The 27535-nt window shown below is 41.8% G+C and overlaps 1 protein-coding gene and 1 non-coding gene across 3 annotated transcripts in view; both read left to right on the forward strand.

Moving 5' to 3' along the window:
* ATP8A1 (ATPase phospholipid transporting 8A1) overlaps positions 1-27535 on the forward strand; it is a 257106-nt gene that overhangs the window by 147634 nt on the left and 81937 nt on the right. For both annotated transcript variants that reach the window (XM_062213046.1, XM_062213047.1), the window contains 2 exons: positions 4604-4742; positions 6586-6650. In XM_062213046.1, the coding sequence (XP_062069030.1) occupies positions 4604-4742; positions 6586-6650 (204 nt within the window). The remainder of the gene's footprint in view (positions 1-4603; positions 4743-6585; positions 6651-27535) is intronic.
* LOC133775540 (U6 spliceosomal RNA) lies at positions 3225-3331 on the forward strand. Its single transcript, XR_009868268.1, has one exon. It is a non-coding gene; the product is annotated as a U6 spliceosomal RNA (small nuclear RNA).

A 27535-nucleotide genomic window follows, 5' to 3' on the forward strand; every position in this document is an offset into this window, starting at 1 on the left:
TTCAGCAGGAAGCTGGATCAGAAGTGGTGCAGCCAAGACTAGAACCAACGCTCATAGGGGATTCCGGGGTCACAGGCAGAGGCTTAACCTACTTGCCACAATGCCAGCATCCTAGAAATTCCTGTTAGCATAGTTGCCAACACACTTAATGCTAACCTATTTATAACTTTTCTCAGCATACCTTCCTGGTACTACAGTCTTTGGTCTTTGGCAAGAACACTTTAAAAAGTTCTAGGAACATGGTATTAAGACATTTATTTTAGTGCAAGCAACCTTGAAATTCATGCATAGTTTTTCTCATGATACACGTTTTTTCAGAAGATTTCTTGAAGACCTCTAGTAGAATAATTTAAAAATTTCACACAGAATAAACTTAACTTTTAGTACCATTTTCCTCGAACTTTTTGAAGAACCCACATGTTATTTTTGGCTGGTTTGTTAAATGGTTTCCCTTTAATCTACATAAAAACAGAATTTTTCCTTCTTTCACATATGATTTCAACGTGATCTCCTCAGTAAGGTCACTTTACTTTTATAGGTATGTGTGTGGGAATGTACACTTATACTTTCTGAGATTATTTTTATCCTTAAAGCCAGAAAGTATACTGGCATATTTGCATGTATATTTCTAACATTATAGCTCTCACATTATCTAGTTACCCAGTGTTTTGTGAAACATATTACCAAAAAAATTATTTTGCTTAGAAAAATTTGATAATTTGTATTATTGAGCTATCTCCATGATCATTAAAAACCCTTATCATACCTTCTGTAAAATATTTTTAATTTGAACACAGCTACATCCTGATGGGATATAAGCCACAATGGCTTAACTGGAAGTGACCTAAAAGTAATTGAAAGAATTAATAGAATCATGGTCTAAACATGGAAATACAGCATTTTTTATGCTGGCATCATTGATGCTAAAGTATTCTTCCTTTTCTTTCCTGATGAAAATTATTCATGAGATTACAAAAGATTTCAAATCTGCTTCCCATTAAAGGTAATAAAATATATTGTCTTCTTAAAGAAGGACAGTCACCTTCCTGTTTTGTGTTTTACATACTAAGGAGTCATGCATTAAGTGTACCTCATCTCTGTCCACATTATTTGGAAGATGCTGAAAACGATCTAAATTGCAGTAAATATTTTCTAACACTTGGATTTTTCTTTTGCTTTGCTTGTCATTGGCCCACATAAGAAACAAACTGGCTGCTGACTTCTAATACTATAGAAATATAAAAATGAACAAGACATACATCCTGTTTTTGAGCAGTCCTACCATTCTTCCATTGAAACAGCTAATCTCAATATGATAAGATGTGTAAAGATGAGCAAAGTTCTATCAAAGCACAGTGAAGGGGAAAACCTGTTCTAAGAAGTAAAGGAAACCTTTAAAAGGCAATACCTTTTGAGTTTGGCTTCATGGGGTGAGCCAGGTTTCATTAGGCAAGGCAGTGGGAGAACGTGTGGGTGTGTCTATTTATAGACATACATACTTCTATAAATGCCTGCAAACTCTATGCATATGCATGCCCAATATGTGTCTGTTGTTGCAGAGTATATTGACTGGCTGATTTCATTCTCAATCCCATCCCCCTTTTGCCTGGATGCCTCTACTGTGGAGAAAGCTAAATACTAATAGTTAGGGATAGCCATGTAACACAGTCTGGACAGTTGCCATTTATGGAAATATGCTGAGGGCTTTTAGAAACACATTTGCTTTTCAAAGAAGAGATAGACACAGTTGATGTTACGTCCTGATTCTTGATTTCTGCATAGTTGTCATAACATACTGGTGACATCCACTTTGAGATATTGAGAGAGATCTGAGGAATGAGTGGAATATGGTTGCATCACCATTCTAATGTCCATAGCTGCCTACTTCACTACTACTTCTCTGAGGGAAACCAAACCTTTATTTAAGCCGTTGTTAGAGTTTTCTATTACTTGCAGCCAAAATCACTCCTAATACCAGCAAAATCTATACAGACACACATTCATTCATTCCCTCTCCCCTCTCTCTCTGTCCCATGTTTGCGTACATAGTTACCCTTATTTTGCAGTCCTAACCAAAACTTGAAGCCAATTTTCAACTTGACTTGTGATGAAAAGAAAACAGGACTTCATGTAGAAGAAAAGTAAAAACCACTGCCTTGTTATCATCAACTCTGATGCTTTGCTCAGCATTTGATTTCCCTGGCATTCATTCCTCTCTTGCCTGTATTTTTTTTTTTTTTGCCAGTATTTTAAATGAAAAAAAAAAAGGTGAAGGCAAAGAAAGGAGAAAAAGACTGAGAAGAAAGAGAAATGCTAAAGTGGGTGACACTGGAGCTTAGGTTATGGGTAAAGCAGGGTAGAGAATGTGCTGGCTGTGGCTTGCTGAGCTCTGCTGAGAAGGATGATTGATGGGAAGAAGAGTTTAGATCTCAGTGCATTCCTGTGTGTGTAGAACCAAGAACACTACCACCAACGTCCATTTGACAAACCCGGTTTCCCTAATGGACAGAAGATTTCTCCCCCATCCCCCACCTCCACTTGGGAGAGTAGAAGCCATTCTTCTAAGACCTCAGGACAGCTTTCTGCAGAGTGTGCTGTTTGTCTTCAGTCTTAACATGAAAACTATGTCATTTTATGAGCAAGAGATCTTTGACAGAGTCAGACCTTCCACCATGTAAATGTGGATTAAGTGTCAAAGAGATCATATAAATAAGATCAAGTGTCTGGTAATAACAATAGATAGAATTAAAAAGGAGAGAATGCTAACATGGGAGGAAGCAGTCCACACAGTAGACTCAGAATGACAAATGCCCCTAAACAGTACTCTGACCTCAGAATCAGCCCTTACGGCGTATGGGTCTGGCTGAAAAGCCTATGAGAGCATTTCAGGCATGGAAAGCCAAGACACCATGGCAAAATAAAAGAAAGTCCTACATGAAGGATCTCTGTGAATGAGAATGCAGGGGAAAGGGCCATCAAAGAAGGATATACTTTTCTCTGAAGGGAGGAGAGAACTTCCACTTTGCTTATGGTTCTTTCTAAACACTGATGGAGATCGTGGACTCAGAAGGCTTCCATAGCCTTAGCAGTTTATGTCAAGAGCCTCGGGTGATCACTGATGTCATACATAAGAGTGTTAACTGTTAAATTAACAACAGGAGTCGCTGTGCACTTATTCCCCATGCAGGACTATATTATATTTGTACTATAAGAGTTAATTGTTGGTGCTCGCTTTGGCAGCACATATACTAAAATTGGAACGATACAGAGAAGATTAGCATGGCCCCTGCGCAAGGATGACACGCAAATTCGTGAAGCGTTCCATATTTTTTATGAAGAGAATTGAAAATGAATCATGATGTGATTGGAAGGGGAGAGGGAGCGGGAAAGGGGAGGGTTGTGGGTGGGAGGGAAATTTTGGAAGGGGGAAGCCATTGTAACCCATAAGCTGTACTTTGGAAATTTATATTCATTAAATAAAAGTTAAATTAAAAAAAAAAAGAGTTAATTGTTGGCCAGCGCCGCGGCTCAATAGGCTAATCCTCCACCTGCGGCGCTGGCACCCCGGGTTCTAATCCCGGTTGCTCCTCTTCCTGTCCAGCTCTCTGCTGTGGCCCGGGAGTGCGGTGGAGGATGGCCCAATTCCTTGGGCCCTGCACCCACATGGGAGACCAGGAGAAGCACCTGGCTCTTGGCTTCAGATCAGCGCGGTGCGCTGGCCGCAGCAGCCATTGGGGGTGAACCAACGGAAAAGGAAGACCTTCCTCTCTCTCTCTCACTGTCCACTCTGCCTGTCCAAAAAAAATAAAAAGTTAATTGTTAAAGTTGTTCTCAACCAGTTTTTTATAATTTGTGTGTAATGGATAGTACGAATTGTTGAAATCTTTACTTAGTATAGAGTTGGTCTTCTGTATATAAAGTTAATTAAAAATGAATCTTAATGAAGAATGGGATGGGAGAGGGAGGAGGAGGTGAGATGAGAGTGGGGGTGAGGCAGTGGGCATGTTCCTAAAGTTGTAATTAGGAAATTTGTATTCATTAAATAAAAGGTTTCTTAAAAAATTAGGGAACAGTGTGGGAAACTGGAGCTGCTGTTTCTTACAGAGACTGATGCTGCCTCTTGGTGTACTGCTTTCTTCCTCACTATTTCTAATTCTATCGTGTGTGCATTTCCTGACACTGTGTTACATTACAATTTAATAATAGTAGCCTGTAGCCTTACTTTTTTCCAAATAGGTCAACAAGATTGCTGTTTCACTGTGGTAATCTTCTATGGATTCTTCTTGATTTGTTTTTAGTAGCTGCCTACTCTTTTTTAACTGAGTGTTCTTGCTGCCTCCTCCCCACCCCAACAATGTGTAGTTTCTAGAATCAGCTACATTTTTCAGAGAGGAGTGATGGCTGAAAGCTTCAGGAAATCTCAGTGCCCTGCAAAAAGAACTGGACGAAGTTGAAGACCCCTAAGAGAGAAATCTCTGTGGGATTAGGTCCATTAATTATCATTTAATCTCTTGATTTTAACGCAGACATGTACTTCCATTTTTTGTTCTTCAAGAATAGGAACTTGTTTTTCCTTAAAGCTTTTACTACTCGTTTTCTCCAGAATCTTCAGCTGCTTGGAGCTACAGCCATTGAGGATAAATTGCAAGATCAAGTGCCTGAAACCATAGAAACCCTAATGAAAGCAGACATCAAAATTTGGATCCTTACAGGGGACAAGCAAGAAACTGCCATCAACATTGGTAAATCATTTAACTTATATCTTGGTACTTCTTAACAATTTGATATATTTTAGAAGATAAGTTTGAGATATGTCAAGACTTGAAAGATTTGATATTTCAAGATTCTGGATTTCTACTAGTGAGTATTTTAGGCTAACGTGTTTACTTATGGCCCCAAAACTCCTCTGACATTTCAGTGATTTTGTATACAGTCAGAACTTAGCTCTTGCAACCATGAAATGTCCTCTCTCACCCTTGCATCTGCTGACAGCCTCCCTCCCTCCATCATGACACATGCAGATAGCTTTTGCACAACTGATTGTGAAAATCCAGAGTTTGGACTTGTGGCAGGCTTGTGTACTGCCACTTGTTCTTATGACCAAAGGTTATTTCTGAGGAAGGAAGGAAGAAGTTGCCAATTTACACTCATTCTACAGATTAGTAAATTTTGGGGGAACAGATTATATCAGCCTGGGCCATCATAACAGAATACCACAGACTGGGTGGCTTCAACAACTTTGATTTGCTCATAGTCCTGGAAATCCAAGTCTAAGACCAAGGCGCCTGTGGGGTTCATTTCTGGTGAGACCTCTTGCTGGCTTGCAGACAGCCACCTTCTGACCCTGTCCTCCTCCAGCCTTTCCTCTCAGCGTGGGCATTCCTGGTGTTTTCCTGTTCTTAGAAGGACACCAGTCCTCTTGCCTAAGTCCTTGGCTTAGTCCTTTTGGGCTTCTATAACAAAATACCATAAACTAAGTGGCTTATAAACAGCAGAAGCTTACATCCCACAGTTCTGGAAGCTGTGAAATCTAAGGTCGAAACACCAGCAAATTTAGTGTTTGATGAAGCAGGGAGACCAGTGAGGAGGATGTGGCATTAATCTAGGGAAAATGATGGGTGGAGATGGGAAGAAGTGGTTGAGTACTCCATGTGTTTTCAAAGTAGAAGCAACAAAATGGACTGATAGATTAGACGTAGGGTGTCCAAGGAAGACAGGAATCACTGTGCCTCCGAGGCAGAAGAGAGTTGCCTTTACCAAAGAGAGAAGCTGAAAGAGATAGTGTGGTTTCTAGGGGAAAGGTCGGGGACCTGATTCCTTCGTGTGCTAAGTTTGGGATGCCTGTTGTATACCTGAGTGTCTGCTGTTCAGTAGCCCTTGGATAAAAAAAGAGTCAGGAGTTTGGGAGAGAGGTCTGAGCGAGAGATACAAGTTTCAGAATGGTCAACATTTAGATGTTTGAAACCGTGAGCTGGAATGAGACCTCAGTGGGAGTGAGTGTAGATGGTATCTTGAATGGATCATATTGTTTCTTTAGTGAGAGACCCATCAACAGAGCTGCCTTTTTTTCCCTGGCTATGCTCAGCTACAGCAAGCAGGTACAGAACAGTCAAAGGTAGGTTCAACAAGGGAGTGATTTTGCCCTGCTGCAGATACAACAAAGCAAGAAGGGCAGGAAAGGGGAGAATGCCATCGCTGTCCAGGCCAAGGAAATGTGGTGTGTCAGTGGATTCAAGACCAGGCAGTCTATCCACCTGCAGCCACCTCTGGGAGCAAAGGTGCACCAGCTTTTGCCCTTCACGCTGGTCGTTAGGAAGGGTGTTCACAGCCATTCAGCGCTCAGGTCATTGGGAATCCTTTCCCCCAGCACTCCCCACACTCGTGTACTGAGACGGCCTTCACAGGCCAGATGTTGTCCTTGTTTCGTATCCCTCCAGTCTCAAGAAAGAGCATTTCCTTTTTAACGCCTATACACCTGGAAAACAGCTGACTGCCAATATTCTGATGGTATCAGTACTTTAATGTCATTGCCTCTTCTCTCTGGAAAAAATTGTATCAATAGATTTACTGTATGTTTGGACACAGGACACTCCTGCAAACTTCTGAAGAAGAACATGGGAATGATTGTTATAAATGAAGGCTCATTGGATGTAAGTAAAACCACGATCTTTAAAAATTATTTTAATAAGTTGATCATCTTGTGTTTTATTATGTATTCATATAGCTATGAAAATACTTTGTCTTACTGAAGCTGAAGGGCTCCTTATCACTATTGTTCTGCTTTAACACAAAGTACTCTGCTCTGAATCACATTGATGTACATTGATTCAAGCTTTGTGTCTATGACAGATGGAAAGAAATTCTAAATGATTAACTTAATTTTGGGGAGATGGCAAAGGCTGCTTTATGAAAGCACTGTGTCCAGGCATTGCCGAATGACTGCTGCTTATTCACAGCTGACTGTTTCTAAGGTTGAACAATTTATTTTTAAGATTGATTGATTGATTTTGAAAGAGTTACAGAGAGAGAGATCTTCCATTCCCTAGCTCACTCCCCAGATGGCTGCAACAGCTAGGGATATTCCAAGCCAAAGCCAGAGCTCTATCCGGATCTCCCATGTTGAGTAACAGGGGCCCAAACAGTTGGACCATCCTCTGCTGCTTCTCCCAAGCCATTAGCAGGGAGCTGGATGGGAAGTGGAGGAGCCAGGATACGAACAAGTGTCCATATGGGATGCAGCTCCATGTTGAGCCTATTATATCTGCTTTATATAAATCAGATATAATATATATTATAATATAATATATTTGTATTATATATTATATTTGTAATATATGTTGCTTCTTTAAAAATATAGTTGTGGTATTAGGCCTAACAATTAACTAAACAGGTTAAGACACCTGTATCACCCAATTTATCTGAGTCTGATTGCCAGCTCTGGCTCCTGACTCCAGCATCCTACTAACTGTGGACCCCGAGAGGCAGCAGGTGATGGCTCAGGGACACTGACATGTCCACATGGGAGACCTGGATTGAGATTCTCAGCTCCCAGCTTCTTTCAGCCTGGCCCCATCTCACCTGTTGTGGAAATCTGGGGTGTGAACTGACAGATGAAAACTCTCTATCTCTTTCTGCCTCTCAGATAGATAGATGTTACATGATTGAGGATAGGTAGACAGATAGATGATACATGATTGAGGATAGGTAGGTAGATAGGGAAACTGATTGAACAACACAAAATAATCATTCCTGATAGGAAATACTTTTCTTTTAATGTCCTAACTTCTAAGATGAAATCTAAATTCCTAGGGTGTTTTTTTCATGGCTCTGATCACTTAGTGTTCTATGTGGGAAGAGGGGAAAGACTGGTTAGGAATCCAGTGTAAAATAGAAGTTAAGAAAATAGCATGTAGGTCAGATGAACTGTAAATATTTTAGAGGTGATTGTTTGTAATTTAAGGTGGAAGACAGAACAGGGGAGGTGATTATACAACTGCTTGAAATAGTCACTGTGACGCAAAGAGCAGAGCAGAGAAAACCTGGCAATTTGGGGTGTTGGTGACGCTGAGAGACCAGACGTGTAGGTGGGCTGGTATGTAGGTGAATGGAGAGGCAGATGTTCAGGAGTCAGCTGTGGAGGAGAAAGTGCGGGTAAGAAGCATTCAACCTCAGATTTCTAGATTGGACTAATGATCTTGTAAATACTCATCTTCCAGACAATTGTTAGGGCTCTTTTCCCTTTCTTGGGAAATCTTTGAGCTGCCTGTAGCCTCACAAATATAATACCAAGGTGAGTCAAAGCGTTGGCAGAAAGAAACTGAATTAAACAGAAACCCATGTTTTTGCTGTAAGACCCCTCATAGATGATTTTGTAATCATAGGGGTTGTTTACAGCTTTGTTTATTACGGGGGTGCTTTCTGTGAACCACAAACCAAAAGAACCCCAGCCGTGGTGGGAAGTTTTACCTTCATAGTCATTCATCAGCCCTTCTGCTAAGCACCGAGAACCCACCATAAGCTAGAAACCAGGGGTCTGCAGCATGACTCACTGTGGCCTCCATTCTCCACTGCTCCCTCCTATTAATGTTGGGTTATTATATCCAAGTTGTTCTAGGGAAAAAATGATGACTAAGACAGTGCTGCACTCTAAAAACTCACAGATAATAAGGGAAGTAAAATGTGTATGAACAGTACAAAAACCAAAAGCAGTGGGGGAAAGCAGACATGTAGTAAGGTAGGTAGTTTGCTGTGAAAACATTTTAGGACAGCATAAAGTAAGTGCCATTTAGCTAAGTGGAGGGAGGGGGCATACAAGTGGAGAAAGCTATTGCAAGTAATTTTCAAATTCCAGGCATATTCAGTGCATAAAAAAAGGAAATGAAACTTGAACATGAGATGATTTTTTCAATATTGTCTGCATGAATATAATAACATATAAAATTTAAGTTATGAAAAATGAGAAGAACCAATGGTAGAATCTAAATATCCTTCTGTTCTATCTGAACTACCTGTTCTACATCCCTAGAGATGGCTACCAGTTCTAGTTCCTGTGTTTCCATCCAGAGCTGTTCTGCCTTTCAGAGGGGTTGGTGTATCTTTGTTGGCATAAACAAATCATTGCATATTATATACACTGCTTACTTTGTTTTTCTCACTTAATACAGCTTAGCAATTGTTCTGTAAATGTATATACATATTGACCTAATTTTTTTCTAATGGTGGCACAATGTTTATCAGTTACCTATAGTGAAATTATCGAGTTAAAACCAAAAATCTAATCTAGGGGGAAGGCTGGGCCAGATTTGAGAATGTGCTTCCAAGGCAAGAGGAATGCATTCAAAGGCACTGGGCTTTAAGAGGTAGAATGTGAGGGCACTATTGTGCATAGGCAGGTTTAGAAGGGTAGGTAGGTAAGGGATAGAATAAAAAAGTAAAAAAAGTGAGTGTGAATGAAATCCAGACTTGTGCCCTGTGGTCCTGGAAATGAGCCGTCCAGGGTAGGTCTAGCACATCACTACGGTTACTCACGGCGTTCTGAACACCACCCTCCCTGACGTTGTTTGTGCTTCTGTCGGTAGCATGAGTTAAACGTGGTGCAAGGTTTTTCTTCCACTTGGATGAAGTCAAGCATAGGACCTGTGATGCTGACACTGCAGCAAGAGGAGCATGTGACATGCATCCATTTCATCTCAACTTAGGCTTCTGCCTTGTAGCATGTGGTAGCATTGTTCCTTTTCTTTTATTCTATTCCATCATTTTTTTCCAGTTCCTGAATAAGCAAGTTCTTGAAGAGCTTATCAAGCAGTGCAAAGAATAAATCTCAGGAAAAATAAGAGGAATGAAATACCAAAATATGCAGTGTGCTGTGTCAGTGTATTGTTTAGTACAATGGTATTTATTTTCATTTTAGTGTTCCTAAGGTAGTAACTCAAAATTAATAAGCACCTCAAAGGTTTCCTTTGTACTGGAGCAAACATGAATAAGAGTTCCAAGTGAATACTCGGTTTTAGTGAAAACAGAGACTGTGTCCCCATGTTCTAGCTTACCATTCTCTCCCTGTGCCCAGCAAAACACCTAGCACATAGTAAGTACCACAGTATTTGTGATTTTACTCTAAGGGCTTATATTTTAAAAGAAAATATATCAGCTTTAAATTTGATGGTAAACAATCATATCTGAGATGTATAAAAAAGGTTGTTGGGACAGACAATTTGTCCTAATGATTAGGTTACCCTTAGCCCACCCCGGAGTGCATGGATTCCAGCTCTGCTTCCTGATTCCACCTTCCTGCCAGCAGCAGCAGGGATGGCCCAAGTAGTTGGGCTCCTACTGACCTCTACATGTAGAAGTCCTGGACTGATATCAGGAGCACTGGTGAGTGAACCAGCAGAGAGAGAGAGAGAAGGCAAGCTCTTACTCTCCCCTTCCCCCATGCCCCCTCTCTGCCTCTCAAATAGTTTAATTGTTTTTTAAATTTCCACCATGCAAATGTGGATTAAGGGTCAAAGGGATCACATAAATGAAACCAAGTCTCTGCTAATACTAACTGATAGAATTAAAAAGGAGAGAACGATCCAACATGGGAAGTGGGGCAGACTCACAGAATGACAAACAACCCTAAACAGCACTCTGTCCTCAGAATCAGCCCTTAAGGCATTGGGATCTGGCTAAAAAGCCCATGAGAGCATTTCAGCTGGGAAAGCTAAGACACTGTGGTAAAAAAATGACCTACATGAAAGATCTCTGTAAGATCCCAGTGGAAAGAAGCGGCCATCAAAGAAGGAGGTACCTTTCTCTGAAGGGAGGAGAGAACTTCCACTTTGCTTATGGCCCTGTCTAAATAATGTTAGAGTTTGTGAACTCAAGAGGCTTCCCTAGCCTTGGCAACTCATGACAAGAGCCTCAAGTGATCACTGATGTCATAAATAAAAGTGTCAGTTGTTAAATCAACAACAGGAGTCACTGTGCATTTGCTCCTCATGTAGGTCCTCTGTCCTTAATGAGTTGTACTGTGAGAATTAATGGTAAAACTGGTACTCAAACAGTATTTTATACATTGTGTATCTGTGTGGGTGCAAACTGTTGAAATCTTTACTTAATATAGAGTTGATCTTCTGTATATAAAGATAATTAAAAATGAATCTTAATGAAGACTGAGATGGGAGAGGGAATGGGAGGTGGGAAGGAAATGGAGGTAGGAGTGTGGGTATGGGGAGAAGAACTGCTATAATCCAAAAGCTATACGGATGAAATTTATATTTATTAAATAAAAGCTTCCAAAAATAAATTTAAAAAATGTAAAAAGTGGTTAAAAATCTCCTTGACCCTTTGAGTGACAGGGTGGTGTAGAAGATCACAGGCAAACATGGTGCTGAAAGGAGGAACACTAATTTGTCCAGCTCCGGATTGCCAAGCATCCTAGCACTGCTGTTTAGGGATTGTTTTTCACCCAGGGAGTTAAGTGGTGACTTTACAAGGCTGGTTGTTTAGGGTCAGACCCTCTGGGGTGTGCTCATTTGTTTCTCAGCAGGAAAAGGAAACATCACTTTGCATAGCTCCTTCCAATCTGGATGGCCTGTCATAAAATCCAGGGCTAGGATGTCAGGCAAATCATGAGATGTTCTAGGATGCCTGTGGGTAAATCATTATTTATTGTTTCATTGAGGTGGAAAAGAAAAGTATCCTATCATTGTTCAAATTCTACTGAAAGGTATTAAGAATATATTGGATTATCATTCCAACAACACATTTGCATAATAAACTTAGGAACAAAATGTCTTAGGAAATAAATTGTGTTTTGTCAAGCAGCAGTTTTAATGAGTATACTCAAGTTTCTCTGTAAAATATCACAGTGGTTAAAAGCACAGTTCTCCTCTCAACTGTAGTATCCTCAGCAAATTATGAGAGTACTTCAGAAAGTCTGTGGAAGAATGAAATTAAAGTGTAAGTTTATTTTGAAATCCATGTTTATGAGTAGTCTTCAGAAAAAGGTCATAGAAAATGTGTGTTATGAAAAACTGTGGATAATTTCAAAATTTCTTTGCACCAAAATGAGCATCTTTTAATTCCATTTTTCACATATTTTTAAAAGTGTACTCATGAAGTCAACATTTGTGAGCCACAGCTTTATTGCCTGTAAAATAAGAACGTTACCTTTGACTACAGAGTTGGGATGGCTAGCACAGCATGTGTGAAAAGCAAATATTGTGACGTTTTCTAGAAAGAAGAGGATTTCAGTAGCCTGCAGGTTGTTTTGCATTATTATTTGTGATATAAAAGATTTTTCATCTTTCAATTTTTCTAAGTTTCTAAATTATAACTAACATGTTATCATATATGTCCAAATGAGACTTACTACTATGAAATAAATGTTCAGATTTTCCACCAAACTGTTGTTCCTAATATTGTTAAATGCCATGTTTTTTTCTCATGTTGACCTTTTATAAAGTACCTATTTGAGGCTCTTAAAATATCAAGAAAATCATTTCTCTGGGTAAGCAGGGCAGTAGAAACATTTGTCTTCCCATCATCTCAGTCATCACCCAAAAAATACCATTAAGATTTTTCATCTTCGCTTTTCGAATTTCAATATGATTGTCCTCAAAAATATTATAGTTCTTCAGCATTTCTAACAATTTGTAAAGAAACACATGAAACCAGACTCCGGTTGAAAATACACAGGAACAGAATGGGACCCTTGCTCTCCTGAGCCAAAGTGGAACAGGTGTTCTGCCTCTTCATTCCCAATGCCTTTCACAGCCAGGGCAGCCTCTCTGCTAAGAAGAGCTGGGTATTCTCACCCAGTTACCTGCCAGGCTCTTGTCAGTGTCAACAGGAAAGTCTCTTCAGGTATAGGGCTGCAAAGGTGTGATGCTGTTATGGGAATACGTGTCCCAGTTTTCACATTCCAAGTTCTTCACAGACATAAGAATTCAAAGCAGAGGCATAAATAGGGTACACAAATTAGAGCAGGATTTATTGATTTATTTAAAATGAGAGGGTGAATATACATTCACATATGCATGTGGGCCACCACAATGAGCAATACTCATCATGAGTAGGCCAGAGGTTGCCTGTGAGGAGAGAGTATGGGAAGAGGCCAGAGAAGGAACAGGGACCAGCAAGAGCCAGAAGCTGAAAGCAAACGGGGCCAGGCACCTGGGGAACAGTCTCTTTTATGGAGTGGGATTGGTTCCCTAATTGAATACAGGGACTGAGTTTAGGTTGGGTTTGGTGTGTTTGAGTCTTTCTGGGAGTATCATGGCACCTCCACATAGAGTTTAACTCGCACCTGACCATCATGGATCTTTTCCTTCCTGGTATAGAAGCAAGTGCATCATGGGAAAGTGGGCATACTGCATTGACAGAGAAGGTATGGAGTTATAATGCAGGGCTGTGCAGAAATTATGAAAAATCTTCAGCTCCTCTGTTCCACTCAGCTTCTTGCCTGTTTCCACTGGATCAATGCCTTTTCTCACCCATCAGAAAGGTCATGGTCAGTAAGCCTGTGATAAAAGATTAACAAGAGAAATGCATATCAACTTTATTTCATCACAATTTTATGTTACCCAAGAGCCTTGAGAAATGCAGATGCAAGCACCCTGGGAAAACGTTTTATGTTTAGGTTCGACAGCTGTGTAGAAATGTAATTGGATGAAAAGAGTATGACCTAATGGTAATAGACTGGGTGGGGAAGAGGGGAGGGACTCAGACAGGCCTGTCCGGATTCTGCTCAGCCTCTCTGCGTGGCCCTCCTTCCTGAGGATCAAACAGGATCCCTTCCCGAAGGAGGGCCTTAGGATCTGTCAGACAACACGGGTTGGAGAATTTCTGTGTGGCCAGCTCTTACAGAGAAAGGCAGGGGAAAGTTGGAGTTGTAAGATTATTTGTTTGTTTATTTATTTATTTGAAAGTCAGAGTTGCTGTAACTCGGAGCTTCCATCCGCTGGTTCACTGCTCAAGTTGCTCCAATGGCCAGGTCTGAGCCCGGCCAAAGCCAGGGGCCAGGAGCTTCATCCAGTCTCCCACATGGGTGGCAGGGTCCCAAGCACTTGAGCCATCTTCTGCTGCATTTTCCAAGCCATTATCAGGGAGCCGGATGGGAAGTGAAGCAGCCGGGACACCCACCAGTGCCCACAATGAGATGCCGGCATTCTAAGCGTGGCTTTACTTGCTATACCACAACGCCAGCCCCTAGAGTTGTATTTCTCAGCTTTATGACTGGCTTTGGGAGAATGTGGTTCTAGGTTCTATGATCCATCTTGAAAAAGAGGAATGTAAATTCTGTGGATTGTCTTGTGGGGGAAAAAGGAGCAGGAAAAAGAAGGGCAGAAGAAGATCAGAAAGATCTTCCTTTTGATCTCCTTTTCCTTCAGCAGGCCAAGGCACCGTGCCTCGGGTATCATGTTCTGAGCCCCAGCAGCAGAAAGGCTGGGTTTGTTTATTTCAACTTAGGAAGAATCTTATGGACAAGTGACATTAAGAATTATCTCAAGTTAATCAAAACTTATGTATTTGTAATAAAGAGATAATTTTGATAATGTTTTGTCATGCTACTTTGAGCCACTTTATTGTGAGTTCTGATTAGACTCTTGGTCTGAGAAATTTCCTTGAGTATCTGAAAAGGCAGGAATTTCAAGCCGCCAGCGTGGAGCATATATTGCACTTCTGCCCTAACTCCACAGCAGTACCGAAGGAATACACTCAAACTTTGTTAAGTAGAAACCCCTTCTCCTTAATTACCTGCAGCCAGGGATCCTTTATCCATCTCTTCTTTATCTTTCACTTTGTCATAATGTAATATGTTTTAAGTTTATTAGAACTGGAAACATCCAGAGCCGGCACTGTGGCATAGCAGGTAAAGCTGCTGCCTGCAGTACAGTTATCCCATATGGACGCAGGTTTGAGAGTGAACCAGCAGATGGAATATACCTCCCTCTCTCCCACCATCCCTCTCACACTCACTCTGTCTCTGCCTCCGCCTCTCTGTAACTCTGCCTTTCAAATAAATAGATAAATCTTCTAGAAATACTTTCAGACAACTCAAAATATTTTTCAGGTTGATTTGATCTAAGTTTCTTCCACACAGTAGAAAAATTATGGAGACATGTCATTGAGATAATTCAGGGCTTCACCACATTTTCATCTGTCAAGTCCAATGTGGGTGGGGCAGGCCATAATTTCTTACAGTGCTAACAGCGTGACTTAAAGAAACAAATTTCTCATAGGTGCCAAAATATCCTTCTTGAGTCTTTATTGTCATCTCCTTGCGCTTGGCCCCACCTTTCCCTAGCATCTTTAGGTGTGAAGAGTTGTGGGATCTGTCAAGAGGTAGAGTGAGATCTTAAATCCATTCATACTGCTTTTCCTCCTCCTCTCTACTGCCTGGTTTTCCTAGGAAATAAGGAGAGTGAGGAGGGAAAATATCCACTACACACTCGTCAGATAACAGGAATGATGTTTGGAGAAATACATTTCTTCCACTTGAAGTCAAAGCCTCCCAGTGTTCCCAAGTGTAACCTGCCCACTGATCCTTGGACACAGTGTTCCTGGATTGTCTTTGCTGTTGCCTGCTCGAGAGCCACCCCCTGATGCGTGGCCAACAGGGTAGCAATCCCGCAGGAAAGTGCAACTTTGTGGCTCTGTGTGAAGGGAACTCTGCTATCTCTGCAGGAGTCTGTGCATCGCTATTGCAGTCGCAAACAAATCAATAGCTTACCTGTATTAGGTGCTTATTTTGCACCTGGTACTCCACCATGGAGTCTGCAGGGACAATCACATGTGCACCTGAAAGTACTAGTAGACAGATATTCTTATGTCCATTGCATGGATGAGAAAGCTAGAAAGGATAACTTGAGCAGACACAGAAAGCTAAGTGGAGACCTAAGTCATTTGATTCCAGAATGCATTAGATAAGTAAGGATTTCTTGCCCTGAGCTGCTATGTTTGTAAAACAAGAGTCCTGAAAATATCCATGTCATAGAATGGTGTGGTGAGGTTCAAGTAGAGCAGTGTCTGTAAATACTAAGAAGCAATGCCAGGCATGTAGTAGGCACTGAAGAAACATCAGTTGTTATTAAGATTATCACCATTATTATTCCTTTTAGCATTATAATTCCTCAGGGAGAACAGGTCTTCATTGCCAGCTCCTCTGAATGATGACTTTGAACAACCGCTCTGCTCTTAAATTACCTAAATTTTTCTGCTTAATTTGAGAATATGACCCCGAACCAGCCTTTGGTCTGAATATGGATACCAATGTTTCCCCTCACTGACATTTTTTACAGAAAATGACTTGTTAGCCACATTGAATATTAAGTTAACAAGCATTAGAATATATATTTTTCAACACTGTGGTAAAAGAAAACCCTTTATGGAATTGCTTATATTTTCTAGCTGAATTTGACTTCCTAATACCATGTAAGTTTTAGCTATAAGTTATGGACTTTCAGGGCATAAATGCTGAAATTGTCATCTGGACCCTTTTAAGCTCAACTTATATGTATTATGCAGACAAACCTCATTGTTTTGGGAACCAGCCACTGTTGAATAGCTTCTGAAAGAAATCCAGAATAAGCAAGTTATTGACTTGACTCCAGAAAAAAGGGGGAAAAAGAGAATTTGGGCTACTTCAGGTTTTGTTTTGATATGTCCCCTGAGTCTAATACAATATATTTTGTATTGCTTTGAAAAATAGTTTAGGCAGGTTTTAAACCACTCTGACTTTTCCTCCTGTGCCAGTGTTGGCGCTTTAACACTGTCAATTTTCTTTGACCATTAGCAAAGCTGTTTCAGCTCTTTGGCTTCAAATTTTAAGAGCGGAGTTTAACTTTTGAGGTGTTAATGTATCCCTATCAGAAGCAAGGATACTTTCCTCAGATATCCCACTGGAGGAAGACTGTTCAAATATGTTGGCACAGGGCTTATTCCAAGTAGCTGTCAGTGAAGAAAGCCAGCTTCATTGCATTTGAAAGAAATGGGTTAGGAAAAATGTAAACATGGCAAAAAAAATGAAAATAACATATAAACAAATAATCTGTTCTCCTTTCGCTTGGTTTAAGGCAGAGTCTGCTGCAAGCCAAAGTGTGTGGTTGAACAAACCATTGTTTGGTCTCAAAGAACTAAATGTGTCCCCTTCTTTAAAACAAAGTTCAGTGAGCCCGGCTTGTGTGCAAAACCCTAAGTGATACTGTTCATACATGCATAGTGTTTCTGTTTTGACGAATTCTTCCTCCATGTGGGCCTGCATATTCTCTGCCTTGCTTTCGGCAAAACGTCTGAACTCTTCCAAGAGCTCCCTGAGACCTAGAATTAGAAGTAAATGCTTTCTAATCAGTCTGCCTCTTTGCTGCTGCCTAACAAGCTTGTTGATATTTCTGATGGAAGCAAGCCATGCTGTGGGCCATCTTTGCATCTCTGCCCCCCATACCTTTGGTAAAGCAGCATGACTATGAAAACGACAGTTTTGTAGGAACCCTCCTGTGAGGAACTCCATGGGTAATCCTCCGTTCCTGTGGGGCTGATGCTGGTTGTCTCATCACAGATGGAGACTTGGAGTCCCCATAGGTAGCAAGTGTCAGACCCCAAATTCACAGCTCAGTTGCTCCAAGTCCAGAGCTGCTGTTCTGCTTGTTTGTGGTTTTGTTTTTAAATGACCACGCCTTCTCTAGCGACAGCAGCTACTCAGTCCTAGAAGGAAGCATTCCCTGAGGCATCTCCCAAACTTTCTAACTTGGTTAACCTCCCCTCCCATTCATCACTAGGGCCTCAGAGTAGCTGAATAAGCCAATGCTACCCTGGAACATGGAGAGGTTTGGGCACTTGGCATTTGTAGACTTGAAGGAAGACTTTATATTCAGTTTTACCAAAACAAAAATTGTATATAAGATTTTATTGAATGTGTACAAGAGTACTTCAGCAAGTATGTGGAAAGTGAGCTTCAAAGATAAATTTTATTTTGGTGCCACAAATATTTTAAAACTATGCATGCCATTTTCATAACATGCATTTTTCATGAACTTTTGGAAGATCCTTCATATGCATGGATCTCAAAATTTTGGGGCACCAAAATCAATTTACCTTTGAGAGAGAGAGAGAGAGGGAGGGAGGGAGGGAAAGAGGAAGGGATGGAGAGAGAGGTCTTTCCATCCACTGTTCACTCCCCAAATGGCCACAATGGCAGAACTAAGATAGGCTAAGGCGAAGAGCCAGGAGCTGCTTTCAGATCTCCCATGTTGGTACAGGGGCCCAGGCACTTGGAGCATATTATCACTGCTTTCCCAGGCACATTAGCAGGAGGCTGGGGATGCCAGCATTACAGGCAGTGGCTTAACCTGCTATGCCACAACTTTGACTGGGTTCTGTGGTGATTAATTCAAATCATTAAGAAAATGGATCCACTGTTACTTTCTCCTTGTTTATAGGTAACAATTTCTCACAAGCCCTGGTTCTTTCCTTCCCTAAACCATTGATTTGGTAATTTGCTTGTATTTAGCAAGCCAGCTGTATGATCTGGGCAGCCTACTCCTGGCTGAATGGGAGGCAACAGGAGTGCTTGGATGTCTGCTGGGGCAGCTCCTCCCAGATCCAGCACTTCCTCCTGCATTTGACTCACAGATGGAGAATATTTAATACCAAGTTCAAAATAAGTGTTCAGGAGGCTTTCGGTAGTGGTTTAAAATAATTACCAGAAGCAGGGTTGTTGATAAAAGCCTTGATCCACAAAACTATTTAAATTATATAATTATATCCCCTGCCTCACTCTTCCTTCCTTCCCCTGGATTTGTCTTTCTCTAGTATAGGCTCCCACCCCAACCTGAAACCTAAACTGGACACAGATTCAACACTTCTCTGCCTCTCTGTTGTACCTTAAGTGAGACTAGACACCTCACTAGGAGTTATTTGCCTGATGGAACCCATCATAGTCCCAAATCCCAAACCTCTGCTGAGAGCCAAATGCAATTTATCCAGGGTTGCAACTTCCTCCTCTTACCCGCTTCCATTTTGACCCTTGACCTTCCTCTGATGGCACGTCCCTTCTGGGAGATTGGGCCATTTCCTCAATTATTGTGCTTTATATCTACCCTCGACCTGAAAAACCCATATCTGGGTATCAACAAAGCATAGAATTCTGTTTTCTTCCCTTTTCCCAGTATTTTTAGCAATATGTATTGATTAAACATGTTCATTTGACTGCCTGCCACTAAGCTGTTTTAGAAGGACCTCCATGACCATATGTTTTTAATGAATTCACCTTCTGCCTGCCCATACCCATTTTAGAAAAATTGCTTTATATCGGATGGATTCCAAATGTGTATGTTTTTAAGAGTTGTATGCTAGTATTTAGGCTAGGAGCTTAGAAACATCACAGCTTTTTGAAGAAAACCTATTCACAGAGAACAAGTGATTTTGAGTGGAATATGAATACTAAGCATATCAATTGTATGTAAATATGGTTTCTTTCTACTCTGGCCTATGTTCTTTTTATTTAAATTTTTGTTTGTTTGAAAAACAGACACAGATAGACAAAGATATTCCATCCACTGGTTCACTCCCCCAAGTGTCAGCTGCGACTGGGCCAGGCTGAAGCCAGGAGCCTAGAATTCAGTCCACGTCTTCCACATGGGTGACAAGGACCCAACCACTTAAGTCATCACCACTGCCTCTCAGGATATATGCATTAGCATGAAGCTACAATGAGGAGTGGAGCCAAGACTTGCACCAAGGCATTCTTCACTGCTATACCCAACAGCTTTCCTTTACCTAACTAACTGGAGGAAGAGTTGATATATGCATTGCATGGGAGTATAAGGAATGTCCAGTGTTCCACTGAATCAGTAACACATTGTAGAAAAATTAGTAATACCCAAAGGTTTACCCGTGTTGTTATTATGGGAGTCATAACTCACTCTTTAAGAACGTGCTAACATCGTCCATACTTCATATGGTCATAATGCATTATTAAGAATGTTCTTGGAATGTTCCGTTAATTTGCAATTTTAGGGTGTGAACATTTGGAGAGTGTAAAAGCAGAGAAAGAATGAAACATTATTTGACCATAAATTTGTAAAAACCTCATGTCTTAAATGATGATTAGGTGGGGCCACAAACCACCAAAACAGCTAATAAAATAGGTGTTATTTTAAGGTTCTTATGTATAAGAGTTCTCCAGAAAGTTCACAGAAAATGGGAATAGAAAAATCATTTTCTTATGGTGTAAAAAATTTGAAATCAGTGTATGTGAAGGGTCTTCAAAAAGTATGTGAAAAATGCATACTTTGAAAACCTGTATATGGGCTTCAAAAATTTTTGCCTCAAAATAAACTAACCTTTTAATTCCATTTTTCCACAAACTTTTTCTTTTTAAAGATTTATTCAGTTAGTTGGAGAGAGAGAAGCAGAAACAGAGAGAGGTCTCCTATCCAGTGGTTCACTCCCCAAATGGCCACAACGACCAGGGCTGGACCAGGCCAAAGCCAGGAACTAGGAGCTTCTAGGTCTCCCATGTGGTTGTCAGGAGCCCAAGAACTTGGGTCATCAGTTGCCTTCCCAGGTGCATTAGCAAGGAGTTGCATTGAAAGTGGAGTGGCCAGGACTTGAACCAGCTCCTATATGAGATACTGGCACTATGGCCACTTTAACCTGTTGTGTTAACAGTGCTGGCCCCCTCCACAGACTTTTTGAAGTACCCTTGTGTGATCTCTTAGTTGACTTTCAATTTAACTTCTAGTAGGTTTTAAGTAGATAACTTAAGTAGATAAGTAGATCCTTATCAAAATTAAAGTTTTTTTGCCTCCCAGTCTAATTAATGAGACAACTGTGATTCCAAGAACTAGTCTGCCTCGGGAGAGAGCTAGTAAGTGACAGAGCAAGGATTCAACTCATGCCTTTCTGATACCACATTATGGCCTTCCAGAGTCAGCCAGCCAAAAAAATATAAATCAGATCCTGAGACGGTAGACAAGAATACACGGACAACTGTACCCCTGGTAGACCGTGGAATGGACTTAGCCATGACACTGTATCCTAAAACATGCGATTCAGTCCTGTCCAGAAAGTTGAGCCTTTTCTAGCTCCCTGGTCCAGAAGAGTTCTGGAGTTCTTGGGCTCTTAAGTCAGTGGTTGAAACCATTGTTTATTTTTCGTGTAATTTTGGCCCTTCACTAAGGGTTTTTTCCAAAATATTTAAATTTTCCTTTTCAAAAAAGGAGAAAAATATTTAATCACCTTTACCATATAGTGCACAGCTCCCTGCAGTGGAGACAGACCTTGAGTTCTAAACCCTAGGGTATGTTTAAGCATCATTTGTGGCAAGGGTTACCCAGAGCTCCAACACATCGTGTGCACCCCCTCAGGCCAGCCTCAACTTTGTCCTGCCCCACATTTACCTGGCTGCTCGTTTGTACATCCTGTGTATACATATGACCAGTGTCTGCACAATTGGTCCTTACACATCTGCTAGCAAGTATTGGAGTTGTTTTGTACAGTGGCCCAGACTTCAGCCAGTTACCTTATTCCAGTCGGATCAGAGTTCTAGAAGAGGCTGAGAGTTCTAGAAAGGATTATGTCAAACATTGTAGGAAAAAACTAATGCTTCCTCAAGTTCTGGGTTCATCCGGATTCCTACAGAAAGTTTGTAACATTCTGTTGCATGTTGCTATTTATAAGGAAAGTTAGGTGAGGGCCAGTGCTGTGGCATAGCTGGTAAAGCCGCCACCTGCAGTACTGGCATCCCATATGGGCACTGGTTTGAGTTCCAGCTGCTCTACTTCTGATCCAACTCTCTGCTGTGGCCTGGGAAAGCAGTAGAAGATGGCCCAAGTCCTTGGGCCCCTGAACCTACATGGGAGACCCAGAAACAGCTCCTGGTTCCTGGCTTTAGATCGGCTCAGCTCCGGCCATTGCAGCCAACTGGGGAGTGAACCAGCAGATGGGAGACCTCTCTCTCTTTCTCTCTCTGCACCTCTCCTTCTCTGTGTGCGTAACTCTGACTTTCAAATAAATAAACCTAAAAAAAGTGAAAACAGCTGTGTTGCTGATACTATAGTAGGAAGTGGAGACTTCATAAATGTAAATACATTCTGACAATGGTGAAAGTTGTTTTCTTTCAAAACTGGGTGAATAAGTATATTCTAACTGGTGGTGAATTCATGAAGCTAAAGAACAAATCCAAGGACAATAGAATTGTCTTAGTTCAGTCTGGCTGCTCAGAGTTATCTTGGTCTGAGTGGCTTACACAGCAAACATGTATGTCGCCCAGTTCCAGAGGCACATGGGACTCACTGTGGCTCACAGGCTCCTCTTGACATACAGAAGCGGAAGGGGGTGCTCCAGCATCTCTGAGGGCCCCCATCCCATGCCTGGGGTCTGCACCTGCCTGATTCAGTGACCACCCAAAGGCTGCACCGTCTGCTGCCTTCATAGTAGGAGCTGGGATTTCAACATATGAATTTGAGGAGAATGCATTCATTCTGTAACAAAAAGTACACTGTTAAATATTTATATTGTGTCACACTATAATTCAGAATTTGTATATATTGGGTCAGATGTTTGGTACAGCAGTTACGACACAGCGTGGGATGTGCACATCCCATAGCAGTGTTCAAGTCTGGCTCCACTTCTGATTCCAGCTTCCCGCTGGTGTGCATCCCTGGAGGCAATAGCTCCATTGCTAGCCACATGAGAGACCCAGACTAAGTTCCTGGTTTCAATCTGGCCCAGTCCCAGCTGTTGTAGGCATGTGGAGAGTAAACCAGTAGGTGGATGAAAGGTCATTGTCTCTGTCTCTCAGTCTCTGCCTTTCAAATTAAAATGAGTTTTAAAGAATGTTAATGTTTTCCTTTTTGGATGTAGAATCTACCTTATAGTAAGCTTACCATTTAACCTGTACACATTTAACAGATCCCTAGGAATAAGTCTAAAGCCAGGCACTTGTTTGTATTGAACCCAAACATGACTATGAATAAATCCACATAGGGAGGCTTTTTTCCTTTACTTTTTGTTTGGCTTTAGCCTTGCTGATTGAGATAAGTGAGTGATCACACATTATTTACTGTCAAGTAATTAACTGTGGCCCCAGGAAAGGTGTGGATGCCACAGCTGTCAGGTGTTGCTTGTTGGACCTGTTTTCCATAATACTCACCTCATCTCCGCCCTGTGACCCTTTGGCCAACCAGTCCTCTTGCCGGAAGCTATAGACTTTTCCTTTCCTTTCCTTAGGGATATTTCCATGTTCTCTATTAAGGTGTTCCTTGGATTTGTTCCTAACCAAGATTCTTTCCTGAAAGGAATCAGGGGAAAAAAAAACAAAGACTAGAAGCTGAAAAGAGCCATTTTTATGCAGGTGCTATCTGCAACATTACATCTTGGGCCATCAAAAACATAGTTCTTAGGTGGCCTAGCTTGTTCCCTGAAAATCTGGCCTGTGGGCTCTTCTGACTGTTCCAACCAGAGTTTTGCCACAATGAAAATGGCGATGTGTGTGCTGTGATATCTTCCAAATAAATCAGGGTCTCAATGTATTTCTCTGCAAAGCTGCCTCAGATTTCATTGTGTAGGGCACCCTTTGTGATTTTTATTAAGAATTTCCTTGCTACAGGTCATGTAAAAGTAGTGAAAAAGATTGCCATAAAACTACTGGTCTCTGATTTCTTGAAGGTTACTGTGTGTCATTTTATTTCATTTGAGGGTGTTTCGTGAACATATCTGTTTGACCTGGCTGTGGCCTAAAGATTCAAAAGGGGTTCCTTAAAAGTCTCTGGTCACCATTATTTTTGCAAGGAATTCTACATGGCTGAGTTGTCTGCCATGCACATTTCTTCTGTTGTTCTTTCTTGCTTTTCCAAGCATGTGTTTTATAGCCAAATAAATATTGTTTACTTCTCCCTTGCCCACTATTATACAACCTGGCATGATCACTAAGTAGCTAAGAAAAGTGTGACCTTGTATGTAGGACTGAAGTGGGGAAAAATTACTGCCTATGGCGGGGGAATAAAGATGCAAACACAAATGAGGGGGAAAGAGGCATGAGGAGAAATCAGTGGTTCCTCCACTCAGGATTTGGGGGTGTTGTGGTGTTGGGCTAGCAGTTAAGATGTTCATTACGTGTTGTGGTGCAACTGGTTAAGCCATCACTTGCAGCGCTGTCATCCGATATCAAAGCACCTGTTCGTATCTCACCTGCTCAATTTCTGATCAAGCTGTCCTACTGATGTGCCTGGTAGGGCAGCAGATGATGGCCCAAGTACTTGGGCCCCTGCCTCTCATGTGGGAGTCCAGGATAGAGTTCCTGGCGTCCTGGCTTTGGGCCGTCTCACACCTGGCTGTTGCAGCCATTTGGGGAGTGAACCAGTAGAGAGATAGCTAGATAGATATCACCCCTCATTATTCTTCCTTTTGTATAAATAAATATTTAAAAAATAAAAAAAAAACAATGCCAGTTAAGATGCCTGTGTTCCACATTGGAGTGCCTGGGTTCAGGTCCTAGCTCCAGCTCCTGACATCAGCTTCTCACTCACATGCACCATGGAGGGCAGCAGAGATGGCTCAGTGATTGGTTCCCTGCCACCCACATGGGAGACCTAAATTTAGTTCCAGGCTCCCAGCACTTAGGGAATGAACCAGCAAATAGGAGGTCTCTGTGTCTGTTTCTGAGTGTTCTCAGTGAAGCAGGTGGATGCTTGCTGACCTGATAGGGCCAAATTTGGAATCTTGAGGAGAGAAGAAAGTTCTGGAGTAGCCTCTGGCCAAAGTGGAATCCACTAGGCATGGATCAAAGTCTCTGTCATCAAGCAAGGGCACCCAAGTAATAAAAGAGAGCTGTGGAGGAGGAGCTGGCCCTCACCTCACAGCAAGGTCATTTTTTTGTTTCTGTGTCACCATCCCTGAAGTGGAGTCCTGGTATTAGTGGTGGCCTGCGTGGTCAATCAGACAGGTAGGAGGCTCAGGGCCAGGGGCTTCCAGAGCGGGCTCGGCCAGGAGCAGCACCCCTGTGCAGGGAGAGTCTAGTTGATGGTGACCAGGATGGCCACAGGAAGAGCATGCTCCCTCTTTACCTAGCTAGACTAGGCCTCTCCCCTCTCCCCTCTCCCCTCTCCCCTCTCCCCTCTCCCCTCTCCCCTCACCCCTCTCCCCTCTCCCCTCTCCCCTCACCCCTCTCCCCTCTCCCCTCTCCCCTGCAAATCGCCTTTACCTGTGAGTGTCCCTGATGCTCCTTTCCTTTCAGCCCACAAGTTAAAACCTACAGGACAAGGAGCAATGAACCTTGTATGGTGCTGTGCTCCACGGTCTTTGATCCGCTCTCTGATTTAGCGTCTCGCTTATGCCTTTTCACTCTCACAATTCACTGAGTTTAAATGTTTAAACGTTTCCCCCTTCAGTAGCCAAAGAGAAAACAAAGCAATAGCTAATATAGTAATAAATTTATCTTTAGCTACAGGAGATAAGCTTCAGTGCAACATGGCCATAAAGTAGGGTTTCCAGGCTTAGGGGAGAAGCCAATAAACTTTCATAAATAAAAGAATTTTGAAATACTCCCCACAGCAAATAAGGAAAAAATATAACTTATAACAGCACTCAGCCAGCAACAGAGGTTGCCTACCAAAGAAAACTATAAACTGAAATCAGAACATGCCTGCGGGATTCTGGTCGTCGCCTCGCACCCACGGTGGGCTGACCAGAGTTCCCTGCGGGAAAGGTTCACACTCACCTTCTGGAACACCCCGGCTGTCTCCTGACACATTCAGATTTGCTGAAGATCTGTGATAATCACCAAGGAAACCCAGGGGTGCAGATGCCACAAATAAGAGTTTTTAACAGATGTTGAGGTGTTTGCGCAGGCCTGAGACAGGAGGGAGAGTGGGGAGCACACGACTGCACCCCACAGAGTGGGGAATGAGGACGTTTCACTTTCCCTCCTGCTTTGCAACTGATCTTTAAGATCCTGAGGTCCATCTCAGGTTTCATTTCAGGTTTTCAGCCCAGAAGTCACTTAGACAATTGGTTAAAAAATACAGAGGCGTGTTAGTGAGCAGTGCCTTTGTTTGAAACACTGTTGAAGTAGTGGATGATTTGTTCCCTAGAAACATGGGAGCAAAGAACAGAAAACTGGTGTCTCTCTCTCTCTCTCTCTCTCTGTGCACGCATGCGTGTGTGTGTGTGTGTGATCAGAAGTGATAATAAGAAGGAAATAGAATGCTGCCAGTGGAATGAAATCAGAATTTATCAGTGCTCTCACTGAATAAATATGTATATTCTGGGCATCTATAATTGCAGGCCCTGCCTCTGTCGCTGGGAAACAGGTTAATGTGGTCTCTCCTCTCAAGGGACCAGGGGCTTTCTAGCTCCAAGGCAGCTACACATGGTGGCATGGATCAGCCTGGGAGGCCTGGTGGTAGGCAGGGACTGTCCCCTGGGGGAAAGAGCATCGCAGAGAGATGGAAATGCAGCTGTGTTGAGCAGGATGGGCTCCGGGAGGAGACTTACTGGGCTTGGGTTGTGGAAAGCCCTCAGTGTCACTTAAAGGAGTTTGGACTTTATCATGCTAGGAGAAGAAAGCCCCAGAATGACTGTAAAGCAAGAAGAGCCATGATTTGTGTTTTATAAAGAGAAATCTCTGTTGACGGCAAAGACGAGATGAGAGACAGATGATGATGGCTCCAGGGAAACAACCAAGCAAACGGAGTGGGAGTGCCATGTATATCTTACTGTGTCTTGTACTGTCTAAAGTTTGGTTTGTTTTCTGCTGGATTATGCAAAGAAACACGAGCTAGCACAGAAATTTAATTCTGAATTTCATTTCACTAACTTAGAAGCCATGCAGTTTTTTAAAATCTTTTTGAGCTTTAGTGTGTTCTTTTTAAAAATATATATATATTTATATGTTACATAAAATATATATAAATGTACATATTTTATATATTTTTAAATTGACATATAGTAGCCATACCTAATTATGGGGCACAGTGTGACATTTCCATATGTGTATATGATGTATAAAAGATCAGATCATGGCATTTGGCATATCTGTCACCTCAGACATGTGTTAGAAACATTCAATATTCCTTTATCTATTTTGAAGTATTCTTTATTTTTTTAAAGATTTTTATTTATTTGAGAGGTAAGTTACAGACAATGAGAGAGAGAGACAAAGAAAAAGGTCTTCCTTCCATTGGTTCATCCCCCAAATGGCCGCTACGGCCGGGGCTATGCCGATCCGAAGCCAGGAACCAGGCGCTTCTTCCTGGTCTCCCACACGGGTGCAGGTGCCCAAGCACTTGGGCCATCCTCCACTGCCTTCCCAGGCCACAGCAGAGAGCTGGACTGGAAGAGGAGCAACCGGGACTAGAACCCAGGGCCCATATGGGATTCCAGCGCCACAGATGGAGGATTAGACAAGTGAGCCACAGCGCCGGCCCATAGTTTTTTTTTTTTTTTTTTTTTGAGATTTATTTATTTATTTATTTATTTTAAAGAGTTACACAGAAAGAGAAGGAGAGGCAGAGAGAAGTCATCTATCCACTGGTTCACTCCCCAATTG

Source organism: Lepus europaeus, chromosome 16 (genome assembly GCF_033115175.1).
Source record: "Lepus europaeus isolate LE1 chromosome 16, mLepTim1.pri, whole genome shotgun sequence".
In the NCBI taxonomy this organism is placed as follows: Eukaryota; Metazoa; Chordata; class Mammalia; order Lagomorpha; family Leporidae; genus Lepus; species Lepus europaeus.